Below are 22,141 nucleotides of genomic sequence, written 5' to 3' on the forward strand. Positions count from 1 at the left end.
AATCCTGTGGAAGTACAAGTCATCACTGACGATCTGACATTGGGAAGTCTAATTTTTTGCACGACAAGCTTAGAAAGAAAATAAAACCATAGCTCTTCACATTTCAACTTAACGTGTCACTTGTCCTATGAGTCAACCAAATAACAGCTATGAACTGAGGTACCTACCAGTTTTAGGGAAATAAAACATTTCATAACAAACCCCCAGTTAAAGGAATTAATCCTAAAGAATTTAACATGTGCTTTGTATGAAAAAATTAGAAAAGCAAATAATTCCAAGTGGTTAAACAGAAGCCATGAACATAGGAAAATTTTCAACAAAGGTTAAGGAAAACAAAGAGAACTATAATTTTAGAAAGTATGACAAATTTGGTAGTAGAATAGAAAAATACACAATTTCCTAGAGGAGATACTTTTGATTTAATATAGAAAGCAATGAAATTCTACTTATAAAAAGTAAATAGGCAAAAAGGAAACATTTATTCCTTTTCCAAGGATACTATATTCCGAGTTGAAACCATTCAAACAATAGAGGACTCCTCAAAAATTTGCTTATAATTCTCCATTCACAATCTCTTTTGGAGGGGGCTGTCATTTTTTATAACCAGACATCACTAAGTGAAGAAATGATGAAAGCTTCAGAGACAGATATGTCGTTTAGAGACTGCTGGGTTTTGGTAAAAAAAATGTGGTTTACATATTAAAAATAAGCACGTCTTTATGCTACAGAATTTTCTTTCTTTCATCCAACAAATATTTATGGAGCCCCTAGTACATTAGTAAGCATTATTTTAGTGCTATTGATACAGCATGAACAAGATGGTCCAAAATCCTGGCCAACGTGTAACTTATTTTCTAGGTGAAATAAATGACAAGCAAGAAAATAAGTAAAAGGTCTACTATGTTCCATTCTACTACTGTTCCACGTCATTCTGCCATAATGTTGTGCTTTGATTGAATGCTACTGGATATATTTTAAATAAAATTACAATGTGACAAAAGTCTTTTGATACTTCAAATAAACCCTCTTGGCCCAGTTCTAAGGTAGATCTGTCTTAAAAGGATTACCAATGCTATAAACCAGGGATCATCAAACTTTTTCTGTGATGAGTCACATGTAAACATTTTAGGCTTTGCAGGCCACCTGTGATGTATATCACATATTCTTCATTTTTTTAAACAACCCTTTACAAATGGAAAACCACTCGTATCTCACAGGCTATACACAAACATGCCAGGAGCTGAATCTGGCCTGCAGTCATAGCTCTCCAACCTCTGCCCAAAAGATCAGAGTCTCCCTGCTTTTAAGTGGTTATGCTCAGTACTACATTTCACGTTTCTTTTTTGACATTTACTCTCTCGTTTTTTATTATTCATTTTCCAGAATCGAATAAAACATTCTTTTCTACAGCGACAATACTCGCAACTAGCGCAGCCATGAAGTCAGTTCCGAAGAGCAGGGCCACCTGCTCTATTTCACACAAGCAACGGAAAAATGTTCTTGGCAGAAAGCCCCTCCTAAGTCTATATACTCTGGAGAAATATGGTAGAGATTGTACACACTCTCCACAGGCAAACACATAGAAAGGCTAATGTTCCCTTACCTTGCTGGAGGAACATCAATATTGGAAGAAACAACTTTTCGTTTTTGCTCAAGGAGACAGATGGAGCGCGTGTTTTCTTTTTCATGGTCAAGGACTCGGTTGGCTTTTTTGGTGTCTGCCGTTTTCACATCTTCCTCCATGGCCAATGGAAACAAGTGTTGATGAGACATTTTTTTATTAGAGTCACGTTTTAAGTCCTCTGGTTGAAATGTGAAGGTCATTTCCCGCTTGATGCTTCCCACCTGTGAAATGGAACACAAAACTTCTTACCCACATGAAACAGCAGCTTGGCACAACTACATGCAGATGACCCTGAGAAGAGACTGCAGACCAGAGCCCTCCTTGTTCATCTTGAAGATTTTATAGATAGAAAGGAGAAAATGTAACATGGAGAAAAATGTAACATGGAAATAAAATAGCTGACATTACAGAGTAACGCAATTGATACATCACACATCATAATGCAAACAAGAAACACCACAAATGTAAGAGGAGCCTTTCAGGCACATAAAAACGTCGAAGACTTGAAAGCATAATACTTCTATGATAAATCTAAAAATTTAAAACATCACTGTTTTCTCTTCTACAACTCAGAAAGCTCAAGTAACTAAATAAATTCTTAAATATTTCACACTGACTATATGGCATAGAAGGGTGCAATGAAACACAAAATGAGCCTTATCTCTGAATATGAATACTGATCTTAACCATACTCTAGTTCGTGAAGAACTATTTTTTATCTTTTATCTAAAGCAGTTAAGATCTTAGTGAAATCCCTCGTTAGTATGATGATAAAAAAGTCATTAATTTTTCTTATCATTTTTGACTAAATGCAACAGTAAGGTTTAAGACAAATAGAAAAATTATGCCTCAGGGCACTGAATCTGGCTATTTCAGAATTTGTGATGACTGAGAACAAAGACTGAAGTTAAAGGTTTCTGTAAAGGTGGTGGGTGTTATAAATGAGGTCTGGAGTGAACTTCTTTAAAAAAAATTTTTTTTAACGTTTATTTATTTTTGAGACAGAGAGAGACAGAGCATGAACAGGGGAGGGGCAGAGAAAGAGGGAGACACAGAATCGGAAGCAGGTTCCAGGCTCTGAGCTGTCAGCCCAGAGCCCGACGCAGGGCTCAGACTCACGGACCGCGAGATCGTGACCTGAGCTGAAGTTGGACGCTTAACCGACCGAGCCACCCAGGCGCCCCTGGAGTGAACTTCTTAAAGTCATGAGTGTACAAGGAAGAGTCTCACTGACCAGTGGAGTGTTTCAAAATATGCACACCTCTAAGCTATTTCACAGGCCCATTTGACAGCTCACGCCTCTTGTGGACTTAGTTTGTCAAATCAATAAATCTTCATTTCCCCACTTAAATAGAAGATATGCTTGTTCCTTTCTTTTTAATTTTAGGTAGGAGGAAAAGTGCAACAAATTTGGTCAAATAGATTTATTATTAACAGAGGCTAACACCACAAACAAGGCATTTTCAGAATAAAATCAGAATATGTGTTCAATAATAGCAGAGACTGCCAACGTATGATGTTAAAGACTAGAAATTCTCAGACTAAAGGGAAACTCTGAGATATGCATGTTAGAGTCACAGGACCTGCTCACATAGGAGAATTTCCAGAACCCAGGGATGACTTGTGCCTTGAAATCCAGTTAGCTGGAATGTAATCTTTCATATGAACATAGAGCTCTCAACTGAGCTCTTTTCTTCTTTCCTTGGCCTTCACTTCTCAGGGCAAAAAGATCTTTTTCCCGTGGTGCTCCTGTCAGACCTACCTCTAGGAAAACAGCCACTTTTGGTCTACTCATTAAAAACTTCCAATATTTCTTAAAATGAATGCTTTTTTAAAAAAAAAAATTTAACATTTTTATTTATTTTTGAGAGAGACAGAGCATGAGTGGGGGAGGGGCAGAGAGAGAGGGAGACACAGAATCTGAAGCAGGCTCCAGGCTCTGAGCTGTCAGCACAGAGCCCAACGCGGGGCTCGAACCTCCAAACCGTGAGATCATGACCTGAACCAAAGTCAGATGCTTAACCAACTGAGCCACCCAGGCACCCCTTAAAATGAACGCTTTTAAGAGCTGTTTTAATAACATCAATACACAATAAAAAATAAAATAAAATATTTCAAACTTCAAGAAATGCAATGAATGCTCAATAAAAATGTAGCTTGGAAAATCAACAAATGTGATTACTAATACTGTAAATATCCACCATGAGTCACTTTCTAAAATTCTTTTTAAGTTTATTTATTTATTTTGAGAGAGACAGAGACAGTGTGAGTTGGGGAGGGGGAGAGGGAGAGAGAGAGGGAGAGGGAGAGAGAGAGAGAGAGAGAGAGAGAGAGAGAGAGAATCCCAAGCAGGCTCTGCAGTGTCAATGCAGAGCCTGACGCAGGGCTTGAACTCACAAAACTGTGAGATCATGACCTGAAGTGAAATCAAGATGCTTAACTGACTGAGCCACCCAGGCGCCCCACCATGAGTCACTTTCTATGCAACTTTTTCTGCCTGAAGGTAGGAGAGAGAGGTGCTTTTTCACTCCCATAGCACTTCATTCCAAACCTGCGTTCCAAAAGGGATACACTAAACACCAGGCACAGAAGATGAAAACAAAGGCCTGGTTTCAATGATTATAAATAGTTTCTCCCTGAGTGTCAAGTATTACATTAATTAAATATTTAAGTAGTCATTAGTATTAAGTTGTAGCAATAATTGACATCTATACCTCCCTTGGGGCAAATGTACTGGTTAAATGAATTCAATCCAAAGATAGATAGGGTTAGTGGAGAACATTAGAGGAAGCTCAGCTTTTCAAAATTTTTCAGTAGTTTCAAAAATTTAGGGAAAAAAACCCCCAGCATTCTAAAGTAAATTAATAGAAAGTAGAATAGATTTCCTATGGAAATTATATTATAATTATATATCATGCAGTTAGCCAAGACTTCATAAAAATATAGTAATATTCAACAGTGTAAGCTATAAATCTTCCACAATACATCCTAAACAAGAAACTACTCTGTCAATAATCAGGGAATTTTAGCGATGTAATGGATGTCAAAGACTATTGAGCCTAGACTCCTTGTTTTAAAAGTAGACTTAAAAAGGAGTTAGAGGGGCGCCTGGGTGGCTCAGTCAGTTAAGTGTCTGACTCTTAATTTCTGTTCAGGTCATGATCTCACAGTTTATAAGGTCGAGCCCCTCATGGGGCTCTGTGCTGACAGCGTGGAGCCTGCTGGGGATTCTCTCTCTCCCCCTCTCTCTCCCTCTGTTCCCCCCTGCTTGTACTCAGTCTCTCTCTAAAAATAAATAAACAAACATTTGGGGGGAAAAAAGGAGTTAGAAATGGGCCAAAGAGAACAAAAAATGTAGTGATGAGTAAGAAATTTCTGATACTTGGAGTCATGGGTTCCACTGTGGGTAAAGCTGGTGGAAGGAGTGGATGACAGGTGTAGACCTTCATTGTATCACTATTACTGTATTACTATTACTGTATTACCTTTAACATTCTTTTATTCATACCAGGTAGTATACAAATTTTTTTTCCCGAGTTTATTTATTTAATTAATCTCTACACCCAACATAGGGCTCAAACTCATGACCCCAAGATCAAGAATCGCATGTTCTTCCAACCGAGCCAGTCAGGCACCCCTAAAAACATTTTTTAAAAAGAGAGTTCACAGGAGAGTAGAGAGTGGGAAGAGCACATGAAGTCAAACCTTGAGAAGCTGGGCTCTGAAGTGGCTCAGAGAAATGGGGTGGTGGCTGGAGAGGATGCTGGACAAGGGAGAATGTTCGAAGACAAGAGGTAACAGAGCATGTTTGAATGCTGAGGCAGAATGGAGGGAAAGGGATGAGTAAGGGCCAGCGGTAGCAGAAGGGGACAGGACTGATATCCAGTTGTTGCACCCCTCGCAGATTAGCAGAAGAACACAGCAAAAAGAGCATCAGGACCGTGATTAAATTTGGGCCCTTACTACGTTAGCAGAACAAAGCAGCTAGAGGAAGATATGGTCCCATTTATATGAGATTTGCAGAAAAGGCAAATCAATAAAGACAGGAAATAGACCAGTGACTGCTTAGGGCTGGGAGTAGGAGCTAGAACTGAAAGCAAATGGGCCCCAGAGAACTTTTTGTGGCGGCAGAAGTGTTCCAGAACTAGACTATAGTGATATTTGTATAATGCTGTAAATTTATTAAAAATAATTGAACCATATTCTTACAATGAGATGAATATTATGGTATATAGATCATACCTCAATAGAACTGTTGAAAAAAAGAAAGAAGGAACAAAGCCAGGAGTAACTGGTATGGAAAACGTATTCACAAAAACACTTAGACCAGATATTGGGTAACTGTGCTTGTAAAAGAGGTATCCATAAAGTCTATTAGTTTGTTAAAAAATAAATTATGCTATGGCAATCGAGGCCACTGCAAGTAATTGTATGGTTATATCCTGCATATTGGTAAGATGAGACTAAAATCCCTCTCCCACTCAAGCCATGTGTCCTGGTTTTTCCACCCATGGACACTTTTCTAATTTTTCCACCTGAGGAGGAATTTTTGTACTTTATCTGTCCAAAGAGGGCACTCTTATTTATTTTTCCCCCACTTTGCACAATGTCGTGGTGACAAAAGGAAACTCTTCTGATGATAGATGGGGCCTGGGCCAAATTAGCTTCCTTCCTGGAAGCAGATATCAATTAATTATGTGACTCATATGAGCTGATAGTTTTGATAATAAAAAAGTTGAGGCTATTGGAAGAATCACTCTATGCTACAGCTCAGAAGGGGGCAAAGGGTTCAACAATGGAAGACAGCCAGAAAACAAACGAACACAATCTAGAAGTCCTGTGGGATAAACAATGAAGAAAAACAGCAAGACCGTTAACTAGTAATTTCTAGGAGAAAATACAAGGCTAAGGTTCAGGAATAATCTTAGTCTAGGTTAAAAAAAAAAGTGTCCCCTGCCCAGGGAGGGATTAATCTGATTATCTCACACTGATAAGACTGTAAGTTAGAAGGCAGTAGCATTTTCTGGTTGTCACATTTCAAGATGGACACTGACAAAGTGGAACAAACAGCAGAATGATCTGCATGGCAAAGGATATGACTGGGAGGAACTGGGAATATTTTGTTTAGAAAACAGAGGGTTATGCCCCACACAGCTGCTCTCACATGAATGGAGAGCTCTCTCTTGAAGAGGAATTTGAGTTCTGTGTTCCTCTAGAAACAGGATCAATGGTGTCCACTTCTGCTTCCCGCTAACTCCTTTCTGACTTTATGGTTTACTCTCTCTTCCTCTTTTCTTCTTCTTACTCTTCTGCCACATTGTAAATGAAGCCACTTGTATCTATAAGAAATTCCTACTATTTATTTTTCAGTTAACTGTGTTTTCATGGAGTCATAAAATGTTAAGTAGGTAGATTCTTGGAACCTACCTAGGCTCACTTAAACATTTTATTTTTCACTGTTTCACTATAGTTTAAATGTACTTTTCATGTTTAAAAATGTTTAAGGGGCTCCTGGGTGGCTCAGTTGGTTAAGTAGCTGACTCACTCTTGATTTCAGTTCAGGTCATGATCTCACAGTTCATGAGATGGAGCCCCGTGCTGGGCTGCACACTGACAGCGCAGAGCCTGCTTGGGATTTTCTCTCTCTCCCTCTCTCTCTCCCCTCCCACCCACTCATACTTTCTCTCTCTCTCTCTCTCTCTCTCAAAATAAATAAATAACTTAAAGAATGTGTATTACAAAATGTATTCCATCAACTGACAAATGGATAAAGAAAATGTGGCTTATATATACAATGGAATACTACTTGGCAATGAGAAAGAATGAAATCTGGCCATTTGTAGCAACGTGGATGGAACTGGAGCGTGTTACGCTAAATGAAATAAGCCATACAGAGAAAGACAGATACCATATGTTTTCACTCTTATGTGGATCCCGAGAAACTTAACAGAAGACCAGGGGGGAGGGGAAGAGGGGGGAAAAAAAAGTTACAGAGAGGGAGGGAGGCAAACCATAAGAGACTCTTAGATACTGAGAACAAACTGAGGGTTGATGGGGGTGGACTCTTAAATACTGAGAACAAACTGAGGGTTGATGGGGGGTGGGGGGAGAGGGGAAAGTGGGTGATGGGCATTGTGAAGGGCACCTGCTGGGATGAGCACTGGGTGTTGTGTGGAAACCAATTTGACAATAAATTATATATAAAAATAAATAAATTTAAAAGATTAAAAAATTTAAAAATATATACGCTTGTTATTAAATTTTCAATAAGATGTATATAAAATAAAATGAGGAAAGCTTTCTATTCTATTCCTCCCCACTCTTTTCCCAGCCCTGCCCAGTCAGGTCCAACCCCCAGAAAGAAAAGCTTTTAACAATTTACTGCAAAACTTCAAATTACTTAAAAATGCATAAATACCTGTTTAGAGTAACTAATGATGGTGATTATACTATATGTATTATTCTGCAACTTATTTGCTCACTTCACAATAAATCATGGGCAACCTTACATGTTAGTAGTAGAGCTGCTGACTTTTTAAAACATTGAAAATTGTAACAGTCATGAGATCAGATTTTTTTAACTGATCTCTTCTTGACAGACATCGAGGCTCTTTTCAATTTTTCATTATTAAAAATAATTCTACAATGAACATCCCTGTATATGTATGCATACAGCTTTATGCACTTGTGCAAGCATTTTTTTGCAGAAAAAATTCCTGGAGGTTAGAATTTCTGAATCAAACAACCAAAATTTTAGTCATGGGGGAACAAACTACAGAACACCCATACAATGGGCATACCATGACATCACCAAAAGAAGGTCATCAGGATATATCCATGATCTATTAAGAGGAAAACATTTGTCCACGATCTATAATGAGTAACAGTCAAGTTGCAAACTAATATGTTAGGCATGATTGCACTGCATTTAAAAAACAGAGTAGTTTGCTAAATAAGCTTACACCTTAAGGAACAGAAGACTGAATGGGCCAAGAGGGTTTTTTTTTCTTATATAATTAGACATACCTATGGATGGACATCTGCATGCATACTTGTGCGCACGCACGTACACACATACAATTTTTAGGTGGTGTTATTATGGGACACTTTCATGTTTCTAAGGTTTTCAAATTAAAGACAACTTAAAAACTAAGATTTAGCAAAATTATGAGGAATAATGCCCTGTTAGTCGACATATAAGGAAACTGGGATTCTTAATTATTGTTGGAGAGAAGATACATGTTGTAGGAGGCCGACCTGGTGAAGGTAGCACATTTAGTTGTGCATCCCTTTGTGTTAGAAATTCTATGTCTAAGGGAAGAAAAAAGAAAAGCACACAAAGCTATTTGTCACAGAACTTGTTATAACATTTAAAAAGATGGAAATTCCCTAAACATCCATCAAGAAATTTGGGGTTAAATATGCATAAGTAAAATATATGGCTAAAACTAAGACATATCTCTATATTTATTAAAATGGAAAGACATTTACTACATTAACTGAAAACAAAGAAAATCCAAATGAGTGTATGTAATATGATCTCAGGGAAGAGAGATGTGTATATATATAAAGAGAGAAAATTCTGGAAGGACATTCCAAAATGTTAAGAATGGTTTCTCTTGGGAGCAGATTTATAGGTCAATTTTGCTTTCTATCTTATTTGCCCATAGTTTGGTATTTAAAAACCTAAGAAGTTATTCTATGATGAAAAAATACATATCATTTTTATCTAATTGTTTCTCAAGTATCTGGCATTTATATAACGAATACTTTTCCTTCTACTAGCTTTCAATTATTAATATATATGCATATATTAAAGGGAAAATGAATTACTTAAAAGAATGCATTCACATGCACTATTAGTTCCATTGATTATCAGCACCACTCAATCATATTGTACTACAATAACTACCAATGAATTCCTTCTCCCTACCCAACACAGAAGCCCTTCATACAGCATATCAGAGACACATGCATCATCCAGTGTAATTTCTTGCAAGGGAACAAAGCTTCAGTGTTCAATTATATGAGAATGCTACCAATTACTGAGTTAACTAACAAATAAAACTCAAAATTTTTATTGCAATGAACAGCTTTTGTTTTCCTAGAAAAAGATAAACAGCGTAACTATAAATATGATATACTTGGGAAAATTGCACTATTTTAAACAAGAAGTTAACAGTATCTATTTAAATCTTGAATTTCTCTAAATGGTGTCCTTTGTAGATTGGATGCCACTTTCTAAGATAGGGACAGAAGCTCATCAGTTTTTCTCAATACAAAAACATCTGGTTTTCATAGGAGGATTCTAACAGCTCATCAGAAAAGAAGATGGCTTCTAACATCAGCCCACTTACTTGATCAATTCTTTCTTCTGTCTACACTGAAGTGCATCCCAGGCCACCTTAATCCTAACACCCTCCCTATGGATTTACAGCAATAAGATGCCAAAAAGCATGTGTCAGCACTCCCTCTTGGAAGCTGTCCTTGCTTACTCATCTCAACCCAATAAAATGTGAGGAGTTGGCTCTGTAGATTAACTGGATTTCCAGGAATAATTTGCAGAAAGCCAACCCATTTGCCTTTTGGGGCTTTCTGCATAGTAAAAAAGTAGAAAAGAAATTCTGGAAAAGAGAAGAAAATTCATGCCACAACAAAACCACTTTTGGAGAGCAAGCCTTAAAAGGCAAGTGAACGGTCTACTTGGCCTAGCAACTCGTTGACTCTTCCATTCACCAGGAAACCACACAGTTGCACCTGACAAACTTTGCAAGAGAATCCTTCCTATTTCAGACTGTGTTTCCTGACAGTAGGATTCATTTTTTAAACTTGCTTTCAAAACACATAAATATACATTACATATTTTGTAACTGATGACAATGGCACATTAACCACAGTGTGGAATATGTAATCAGACCCAAAGATTTTAAAACATGTCACCAAAAAGGCAAAGGTTATATTAATAACAGGGACAACTGATTGTATCTTAATTTAAAATACTACCACTAAAGGTCATGCTCAAAGAAAGATTGGACTCTTGAGTCAATTGATAAAATGTATGTCCCAAACTAGTCAACAGAACTCTACTCATTTTAGATTAAATTCTTCAAATTTCATGCTAGGTACACAGAAAAATAAGTTGGATGGCAAATCTATCCAGTCCTAATGAACGGCTGTAATAGAAACACTTTAAAGACAATTGCATCCAATTGCTAGCCTTTTGTTTATATTATTCCCTTAGCCCTCTGAAACCAATGAAGTGTTTGCTTTATCCTCAAGTATATTATTTCTCTATACCAAGACAGAGTAAATGGCAGATGGAAGTCAGACTGGTTTGGTGTACAAGAAGCAAAACACAGTACAACAGAGTTGAAACCCTGTATTAGGTTTTGGCATCATGCATTCTAACCATACAGCTACAATATCTCAGCAATCAGTGTTGTTAATGCTGGGTTTACTAAAGCAAGTTTTAACTTTAATATCTTGACAATTTAATATTCAACAAAGCATGACTTGGCTTGCCTAATGGCAGATTAGTCAGCTGCACATTTAGCAAAGTTATTGCAAAAATCTTTGGTGGAAGACTTCTTGGCTGAAGCTTCAAGCCTTCTCTTAAAATTATGCAAGTGAGAACACACAACTGAAGTATTTTTTTTTAAGCCTTTCTGAAAAACCCTGAATAAAAATACCTATTTGTATAAAGTCCGATGTGGACTCTGGCTCAGCTGATGTTACCTGCACATTTTTTCCAACCAAATGTAAGGAGAGGGGACATCAATATCAATATGGGTCCAACTTATTGTACTTAACTTCAGTATACAGAATTTTTAATTTATGTTTATTAGGTACTCCATTTGTTTTATATAAGTCAAAGTTTAATTCAACCAATCATATCCAGTTTATGTGAAAATCCTGTGGCCTTTACCTTCCAAATATATCCAGAATCCAATCACTTCCCACCACCTTCCACAGTCAAGCCATCATCACCTCTTGCCAGGATTTGTACAACAGTTTCCTCCCTGGATCCGTGTTTGCATCCTTGCCTCATCTCCCATACACCCCAGTTCCTTCTCAGTAACAGTAGGCCATCTTATCCCTTAAAAACAAGAGTCAGATCATGCCTTTCCTCAGCTCAGAACCCTCCAATGCTTCCCATTTTGCTCAGAATTAAAGTCAAAGTCCTTGTAGTAGTTTCCAGGGTCCCATTTGAGCTGGCCCCCCTCTATCCTTCCTTGTCCCTCTCCAACTTCCTCCTCCCACTTTCATCTCTCCCCCAACCCTTGCTGGCCTTGAACATGCCAGACATATCCCTGCCTCAAGACCTTTCCACCAGCCACCCCATCTTCCAGGAATGTTCTTCCTCGATATATCCACATTGCTTGTTTCCTCACCCTTTCAGTCTGTGCAAATTCTCCCCCCTCAGTAAAGCTATCCCTGACCACCCTATTTAAAGTTACAGTGCTTTTCTTCCACTCCACATCTATCACGTTCTATTCTATATTGTTATTCTATAGCACTTACTGTTTAACAAAAAACTGTATAGTTTACTATTTATCATGTTTATGGTCCGGGCTACTCCCCCAGAATAGCTCTATGAGGGTAGACATTTTTTTGGTTTGTATATTGATGTTTCCCAGCACCTAGAAGAGTGTCTGAAACACAGTGGGCCCTCAATAAATATTTGTGGAATAAATCAATGAATGAATTTTCAGGTGATTATGAGATGTGCTCTCTGGTAGCACTTACTAATAAATGTCTAAGAACGATGGATGCCAAATTCCTGAGGCTGCAAAGTGTGGGGTTCCTCAGTCTAAAAGGTAGTTCCTAAACTACCAGAAAGAAATGGTGAATTGTGCTACATCCAGGGAAAAAATTAGGTGAAGCACAGAATGGTCATCATCTTATTCCCTTCTTTATCAAAGCACTCAACTTTATTTCATGGAGGACTTTATCTCCAGGAATGCAATCCTTATTTTGTAGTAAAATCTATAGAGGAAATAGAATTTATTTTACTTTTTTTTTTTTTTTAAACGTTTTTTATTTATTTTTGGGACAGAGAGAGACAGAGCATGAACGGGGGAGGGGCAGAGAGAGAGGGAGACACAGAATCGGAAACAGGCTCCAGGCTCCGAGCCATCAGCCCAGAGCCCGACGCGGGGCTCGAACTCACGGACCGCGAGATCGTGACCTGGCTGAAGTCGGACGCTTAACCGACTGCGCCACCCAGGCGCCCCTTTTTTACTTTTAAAGTTAAGGGACTATGAACCTTCCTTCTACAAATATCACCTAAGTTAATCCAGGACAAACCTGTAGAGAGATAATAAGGCATAATTTCAGAAGCAAGTCACAGTTAAAGTTATATGATTTTTGAAACTCCTGGGACGGGGGGTGAAGATTCCCGGAGGGTAAAGTATTAGGGGCAGATCACCTCACAGCCGGATCCCCAGGGATGCCCAGGGACATTTCCTCACACCTGCCTGTGGCTCCCCGCAGATCCAGCCCACTTGCTCTCCCAGCAAATCCTAACATTTGCGGTCAAAAATAACAATGATAATCAATGCCATTTTTAATTTCTTCCACATTTGGTTTACAGTAAATATGTTTGCCACTGGAATTTGGGCCCCACTTGCAGTATTTTCTTAGAAGCCTCTTTCTGAAGGGGTACAGGTAGCTGTTTTACTGAGGGATAGCTGACCTACAGAAGACTTTTCCATACTAATTGCTGGGTCAGAGCCTCACTAACTGTCACTGCCACTGCCAGGAGGAGCTGGGGTCTCTGTGCACAGAACAGACCCTTGTTGTCTCTGACCTTTCCACCTTGGAGCCTCTCCCCAAGGGACTTGGAACCTTGCCTTGCCCCATCATGCTGAACCAAGGGGCTCCTCTAGAGGCCGCAAACCTCACAGAGCCTTTCCTCTACCCCTATTGGACACCGTCCCCCATCTCCCTGAGGGCCCCTCTGCTCCCATTGCAGAGCATTTCTGAGCTCCTTCATCCCCACCTGGCCAGAATCCTAGGCACAAACACACGGCAAGAAAGAGGAGACTCATGGGAAATGAAGCAGTAGGGTAAAGCTCATTTTCTTCATGGGTTAAATAATTATTTGCCACTGACCTGAGTATCAAATAAGACTTTAAAACATGGTTTCTCTGATCGAACCACACATTTCCCAAAAGTGGCTGGAAAAGAACTTTATGGAAAGTTGTTGAATGTAGTTGTGACATGTATAAATGAAAAGGCAAAATCAGTTCTTGAGGAGAATATTGTATAATTTCTCTGGGGCCCAAACAGGGCCAAGAGCATCTTTTCGTTCAGGAATCTGATCGAAGAGAGATCGAGACTGATGTCCATTAATGGCAGTGGTTGGAAATGACGGGGCTGGTGACCAGGCCAGGCCACGTGCACATGAGAAACTAGAGGAAGCCAGGGAACAGTGAGGAGGAGGGTGGAGCGGACTCTGGAGAGAAATAGGAACAGAGGGCAGAAGGATCCTCAGACAAATGGGGGCTGAGTGCTGCCTTATCCCCCCACACTCTGGTGCTACACCCACCCACATGTGCGTGCTAACCGTGCATCTCTCCTGCTAAGGGCCTTGAAACATAATCCCCACCCACCCTACCCCACCTTTCTTTTCTGTAAAACCTACGCTGCTTTCAACTTCTTGCAACAAAAAGCAAAAGCGTTAGACTAACTAACCCAATACCTCAAATTCCTTTGGCAACAGAACTCTTAAGACAGCTTTTCGCACTCATCAGTGGTTGCCACAATCTGACACAACTTGTTTAATTTTCAGAGAGACAAAGAGGCAGATTTTAAAATAAAAAAGAATATTGGCTGCTGAAGTTTCTCCCTTAAATATACATTTCATTTAAAATACAATTTATTATTCCTTTGAGCAGTAAACAGCAGGTGAAATTAAAAACTGAAGTTGAAAACTAATGAATTTACATTTTAGCTTGGGTGGTACTCTTAATTCACAGCCAGCCAATTACTTTAACTAGCTGCGCAGATGACTAAATAAAATCTGTTAATAAATGCAGCTAGAGTGTATTCAAGAAATTAAGCAGTACATATCAGAATAAATTTGTATATCTGCTGATTATAAATTTAATTCTTTAAAAATCAACTGGCCTAGAAGGGAGTAGATAGGAATATGAGGGAAAAATACCTCCCACAGTCTTTCACAAGAAGGTAGGTGGGTCAACAGAAGAGCTGGGCAAACCCATGACAAATGAGAGCAGGTGGGCCTTAAGACAAAAAGGTGTGCTTGTGCCATTTCAGTCTGTTCATGATCCTTCCTTTCTGCCTTTCATGTTTACTTACCCAGCTATAATAAATGCACAAATATGTGTGTTCATGTGTGTATATATGAACAAATAAATACAACGCACACATACATATTTCCTAGCAGTTCTGCTCCTGCTAGAACCGGACTGCTACAATATAAAACTTGGCATAAAGTATTCATGTTTTACCCATCTCTCTCCTCTAGTGGTCCAGAAGCAATTGGGAGGCAGAGAACAAGTTTTGTTTAGTTCTGTATCTGATACATACATCAGATATATTTGACATCTGTGATAGGCATACTTGGTACACGCTGGGTGCTTGATGAATGTTTACTTCATCATGAAGGACAATATGGCAATGGGGCTGGTCTGCAAGGGCTGAAAGGGAGATCTGTAAAATCAGGAGACCGAGTAACTAGTATTCCATATTCACAATATTCTAAAATATACAGAAGACAATAGCAAACGAGAGTAGTAGTAGTAATAATGTCTAAATTTACCAAGCCATTACTAAACACAAGACATTGCATTGAAATTTCTTCATGCACATTTCACTCCAATCCCAAAACATCCTAAGAGAATGATCCTGTTACCCAAACTTTACAGGTAAGGAAACTAAGACACAGAGAAGTTACATAACTGACTCAAGGTCTCACAGATGTTTCACCTGCTCTCTCCTGTCTACCCCTCTACTGGTTACTTCCAGTAATCAAATATGCTCCTGTATTTCTTAGCTTGACCTCTGATCCTGCTCAACTGCTTCACCTCTGCCATATTCCCCGTCACAGTCAAGGTCCCCATAAAGATGTCCACACTAGCTGTCTTCACTTCCCTACCTGCTATTCCCTACCTCTGACTTACTGTAATTGATTTCTACTTCCACTGAAAGAAAAGATGCTTTTGCTAGAGTCACGGTGAACTATATTCACTGAATTTAATAAATTCTCACCTTGAAATTTCCATTCTCAACAGTACTAAACACAATTAGCCTCCTCGAAGCATCATCTTTTCTTGGCTTTGTGATAGCAGGACAAGTCCCAATTCTTATTTGCAGAATAAAACAACAGAAATCTCTAGCTAGTTTAAACAGAAAGAGAGTTATTGACAGTTCATAAATCTCCAAGAAGCCTAGACAGTCAGACTGGGGGGTGTTCAACAGGACAACTCCACAGAGAAACCACTGTGACAGATGAGCAGGAAGCACATGGCCAGGAGAAAAGGCCATCACAAAACTGAACTGGAAAAAGTACCACAACACTGCCCCCCCGCCACTCAGATCCCATGACAACAGGTACTGAAAACCAGAACTTCCATGACAGATGGTCCAGCAGCACCAGAAAACTTTGACAGTCTGTCAGAAGATCTCTTCTGCACATGGCAACCCCTCACTGTTTTGCTTGTGCCTCTTGTCACAGGCTGCATGTGGAAGTGCTGTGTTGGCACAACCTAAGTCACACAAAGTCCTAGCTGCAAGGTATTCTGGGAATTCTGGCCACACCAGCATAGGAAAATAATAGAGAAGGGGATGGCAGAGGTGTTGAATGAACCCATCTACAGTATTTACCACACCTCCATCTATTTCTGGATTTCCATATTTTTGGTCTTTGTAGCCTCTTCTCTCTGCTACCCCCAGCACATATTTTTCATTTATGTACTTCTCTCTTTTTCTATTGCCAACATCATTTTTCACCTGGACTACTACAATACCTTCCAGTCTAAACTACCCACTTCTACTCTTAACCCCCAAGAATCCACATTATTCAGAGAATCAAGTAAGAAAGATTTTATAACTTTAGCATACCATATAAAAATGATTTCTAATAAATGATTGTTCTTAGTTACAACTTTTATTTATTTATTTATTTATTTATTTAACCTTTTTTTTAATGTTAATTATTTTTGAGAGAGAGAGAGAGAGTAAGACAGAGTGTGAGCAGGAGAGGGACCAAGAGAGAGGGGGACGCAGAATCTGAAGCAGGCTCGAGACTCCGAGCTGTCAGAGCCTGATGTGGGGCTTGAACTCACAAACCATGAGATCATGACCTGAGCCGAAGTCGGATGCTTAACCGACTGAGCCACCCAGGTGCCCCTTAGTTACACTTTTAAACCTTTAAAAACATCATTTAAGTAGGCAGCTACCTATGTGTTACAACTTGGAGGTGATAGAAAGATCCCTGGTCGAGATCTGTATCTCAATGGCTAAGGATAATGCCAGAAATTCTAACAATGGGATTAAGTAATATTTACGTCAACCTTTAAATGATAAATTTCCCAGGAAAAGGAGTCTATGCTTTGTGTGTGTGTGTGTGTGTGTGTGTGTGTGTATGAAATCATATAAAACTGGAATCAAGTCCTCACTCTTTCTGCACTTTAAGGTTTGGTCCTCTTCTATAAAATAGGGATAACAGGTTGGTAGAAAGGATTAAATGGAAATATCTAATAAAGTATGGTAAATAGGCAATGAACTATAGCCCTTTCTCTCTGGCAGCACCTTATTGAGAATTAGTTTGTGAGAGTGATCAATATCCAGTGTGATGGCTAATGAAAGACAAAGGGTTATAGCAACCTAATATAGGCTTAGTGTGTAAAAGGAATTACAAACACATAGAAAAGGAGGCCCCCATGTAGGACCATGGAGCTCTGCTCAGAAAGAACAGTATGGGCCACCAGGGACAGCCATAGGTAAGGCTTCTGGGAGCCTACAGTGGGAAATGGGTCATAAGAAAAACAGAAAGAGCAATAAATAATCAGGAACAGGTCACTAAATCCATCTCACTTGCTTAAAAGCTGGTGCTTGGAGTGAGCCCATTGGGGTGCCATCAATGTGTCTGACCACTGTCCATATCACCCCACTTGCTGAGCTCTATCCTGACTCAGAAGAGACCAGGAAATAGGAACAACAGTGAAAGATGAGCAGGGAGAGTAAGTGCTCAGCAATGGTACTTCATTCCTTGCTTGATTCTTTGTCCCAGAGCTCATTCAACAACAGCAGCAATCTTCCTCAGATCAATGGAATCCTACATGAGTCTCCTTAGCAGAGACAGAGGACAGGCCTGCAAGCTAGGCAACATGCCAGAGGTCTACCTTCTCACCTGCTGATGTGTGCTTTCATCTTCAACTTAGGAAATGAGCCAAAAGAGGACCCCACTTTGGCTGTTGCTAAAACGTACCCGTGGCTGTTTACCACTGCTAATCATGTAGAAGAAACTATTTCCACCAATATTCCTTATATATTTGGCCTATGGACTAACTCCTCTTACAGTTTTTTTTTTTTTAAAAACAGGAACTTATATTATTATAAACTTCACTGATTTAGTAAGGTAGGAACTTTGTATTCGTTCGCATATTCTAGAAGGGTGCTATTTAATTTAGTGCTTTCAAAGACAGAATTTGTAGGAGACGGGATTTTGTCAGTGGTTTACAAGCTTTGTAAGCTAACATTCTCCTTGAAAACACACCATGTGGCCCTAACACTCCTGGTATAAGAAATGAAACTTGGCTGGCAGCCAAGTAGTGCTTTTCACAGGACCTTACACAGTGTAAAGATGTGTGTTTATGAATGTCAAAGGTCACATATTCTGTTTTTTTAAAAGCCAAAACTTTTTGCTCATATGTTAGCTACTTGAAGATATTCTATAAAAAGAAGGTAAAATATGAATAAGCCACAATTTATTCTCTAGCTTCGAAAGGCAAATAAGTTGTTTACAGCCAGAAACATGTACATTCTTCCAGGAAAACAGCAGACAAGTGATAGACACTATATAAACACCTTCTGTATCTCTGTATAACACACAATTTTTAAGTATATGTTAATACATTAATTCCCAACTAAAATACCTCCTAGTTTTCTTATTTAAAGATCACTCTCATGGAACTCTTTATAAAGAGGTTGTATAAAAGCTTCAAAGATAAAAATTCTAAAGCTTGAATATTTATTCCGACCCACACATACACCAGTCTCCTTTCTCCCAGTGATAATAAGAAATGAAGATATTTTAGTAAATCTTTGAAAAGGGTGTTTGCTTGAAAAATATTCATTCAATAAATATTTTTACTTGGTATTATAGACAAAGAGCATAATAATATGTGTGTGTGTGTGTGTGTGTGTGTGTGTGTATACACTAAAAGGGTACAGGGGTGCCTAGGTGGCTCAGTCAGTTAAGCATCCAACTCTTGGTTTCAGCTCAGGTCATGACCTCACAGTTTGTGAGTGTGAGTTTGAGCCCCTCAATGAGCTCTGTGCTGACAGTACAGAGTCCCCTAGGGATCCTCTCTCTCCTGCCCCTCCCCTGCTCTCATGTACACACACTCTCTCAAAATAAATAAATAAATAAAGTTAAAAAAAAAATAAAGGTAAAAAGGTCAGTACACTTATGGAGCTTGCAGATTAGTGGGACTGAGGGGCCTTAATAAATGAATTACACAAGCATAAACAATATTACAACTGCAGCAAATGCTCTGATACAGACGTATGTGGAAAAGCTATGAACACATAGAAGGAGAAAAATTAGAGAGTCTGGGAAGATAACTGTGAGAAAGTATCTGTGTCGGTTTGGGCTGCTATAACAAAAATGTCATAGACTAGTTGGCTTAACCAACAAATATTTGTTCCTCACAATTCTTGAGAAGTCCAAGATCAAGGAGTGGGGGATTTGGTGTCTGGTGAGGATTAGTTTCCTGGTTCAGAGAGAGCTGTGTCCTTACATGGCAAAGAGGGAGAGCTCTTGGGATCTTCATCTCTTTATAAGGACATCAATTCTATCATGGGTGTCCACCTCCATGACCTTATCTAAATCTAATTACCTCTCATAGGCCCATCTCCATATACCATCAGTCAGTAGCAGGAAGTGATGAGAGGTGGAGCTATTTAGACGAAAGGCTATTGTGACAGAAAGGCATGGCAAGTTTAAAAACTTGGGGAAAAAAAGTCACCAAAGCTGGAGACCAGAATAAGGGATGGTTTAGGGCATGAGATGAAACCAAAGAGATGGAGAGGCCCAGACCACACATTATGAGCTGAACTGTGTCCTCCCAAAACTCACATGTTGAGATCCTAACCCCCCAATACCTCAGAATATGACTATATTTGGACATAGGGTCTTTAAAGTGGTACTTAAGGTACAATAAGGTCATATGGGTAGACCCTAATCTGACTGCTGTCCTTATAAGGAGATAGGACACAGATAACACACAGACCAAGGGATGATCACGTGCAGACACAGCAAGAAGGTGGCCATCTGCAAGCCAAGGAGAGAGACCTTAGAAGAAACTAAGGCTGCCAGCACCTTGATTGTGGACTTTGAGCCTCCAGAACTGTAAGAATATAAATTTTTGTTGCCAAAGCAACGAGTCTATGTTATTTTGTTACGGCAGCCTTAGAAAACTAAGGCCATAGAGGAAATGGCAAAAAATGTGGTCCTGATCCTAAGACTATGGAATCCATGGATGGGGTTTAAACTGGGGGAAGAAGGGGTTATAGATCAGATACACTATTTGCTCTGGCTACTGTGTCAAGGGGAACTGCCGAGAGACGGAGTGGCAGGGTGTGGTAAGCTGAATACTGGCTCCCAAAGACATCCTCATCCTAATCCCTGGAGCCTGTAAATGTCACCTTAACAACTCTACAGATGTGATTAAGTTAAAGATCTTGCAACAGGGAGAGTATCCAGAATTATCCAGGTGGGCTCTAAATACAATCACAAGGGAGATTTCAGAGTGGAGAAGGGCATGTAATGACGGAGGCAGAGAGTAGAGCAACGTGCTCTGAAGAGGAAGGGCGTACAAAACAAAGAATACATATGGCCACCGGAAGCTGAAAAAGGCAAGGGAACGGATTCACCCCTAGAGCCTCCTGAAGGAACCAACACCACCCATACTTTGACTTTAGCCCAGTGACAACCATTTAGGCCTCTGGCCTCCAAAACAGTAAGAGATAAATCTGTGTTGTTTTAAGCCACTAAGTTTGTGGTAATTTGCTACAGTGGCAACAGGAACCTAATACATGGAGAGACCAGCTATGAGGCGGCAAGCAGTAGCCTGGTAGAGAGATGCCTGGATGGTGGTGGCTGCAATGGTGAGGAGATGTACTTGAGAAATTCTGAGAAAGTAAAATCAACAGGAATGGAGGCCAGGTTTGATCCGGAGGGAGGCGAAGGAGAGGGAGCCAGCGAGAAGAACTTGTGGTCTTCACTTCCTTACCGCAATGACAACCAGGTACCGGCAGAGTAGTCAATCTAGCATCCCACTCTGGCAATGAGGATCTGACGACGCATTTAAAGGTTCAAAGACGGGAAAACAAAAGATGTTTTTCTCGTTTTACTTCATCTTGGAGTTTTCAAATTTTAAAAATCTACCTCCAAACTAACTATGCTATTAAAATTTTATGTGAAGATGATCAAACTCTTAGTTTTAAAAAATGCTTCTGAATGTGGACTATTTCTCGACTTTGATTTCAAGAACACATGGAGCCCGTGAGGTACTCAACCATGAAGATAAAAGAATGGAAGTTATAGAGGACCTACTCTATGTGCTTATTATATATTTAGGCTCCCCTTCATAAAGTTTTAGCCTCTTGAAGATCACCAAAAACTAATATTCATAAAATGACACATATTATTTAGTAACATATAGCCCTACAGCACTGATGCCACACCCTTCCTTTTTACAGTGATCCTGATCCCACAGAGCTCCACGCAAACATAGTCATCAGGAGGGCCCTGCTCAATGCCAAATCTAATGCAGAACATTTCCTGCGCTTGCACTTCAATTTCCTCACACCGGAGTCTGACCCTGCTGATAAGAAGAGTCTTGGCTACATTTATGAAGTTCAAGCATCTGATTAAAAGCAGTGCTGTGGGACTTGTGCCATTTACCTTTCTCACACTAATCGCCTGGCTTGTATCAGAACAAAAAAAGAGCTACCGTGCTCTAATACTCTGCATTCCTCTTTTAAGGATGGGATATTCCACACATCTAAACTTCTGCAAACTTGGCCGAGAATTTAGACGGTCTTTCAGCACTGATGAAGGAACCGTCTTAAAGATTTTGCATTCACTATCAGTAAAATGGTAAGGAACTATCCTCAGAACCATGAATTTAGATTTGCTTATGGGGTAAGATTTCAAAGCAGAAGAGACACACTCGAAAATCCCAACACAGAGGAAGAATACAAAAAAATCTGAAAATTACAGCGACCTGAGGCTATTTTACTCAGTGGTTAATGTCGCTGAAT

General features: G+C 39.4%; 1 protein-coding gene across 1 annotated transcript in view; it reads right to left on the reverse strand.

Annotated features, from left to right (window-relative positions):
• ZNF704 (zinc finger protein 704) overlaps positions 1–22,141 on the reverse strand; it is a 239,134-nt gene that overhangs the window by 182,850 nt on the left and 34,143 nt on the right. Inside the window, exon 2 of the mRNA XM_058699929.1 lies at positions 1,604–1,845. Coding sequence (XP_058555912.1) covers positions 1,604–1,845 — 242 coding nt within the window. The remainder of the gene's footprint in view (positions 1–1,603; positions 1,846–22,141) is intronic.

This window comes from Neofelis nebulosa, chromosome 14, assembly GCF_028018385.1.
Source record: "Neofelis nebulosa isolate mNeoNeb1 chromosome 14, mNeoNeb1.pri, whole genome shotgun sequence".
NCBI classification, from domain to species: domain Eukaryota; kingdom Metazoa; phylum Chordata; class Mammalia; order Carnivora; family Felidae; genus Neofelis; species Neofelis nebulosa.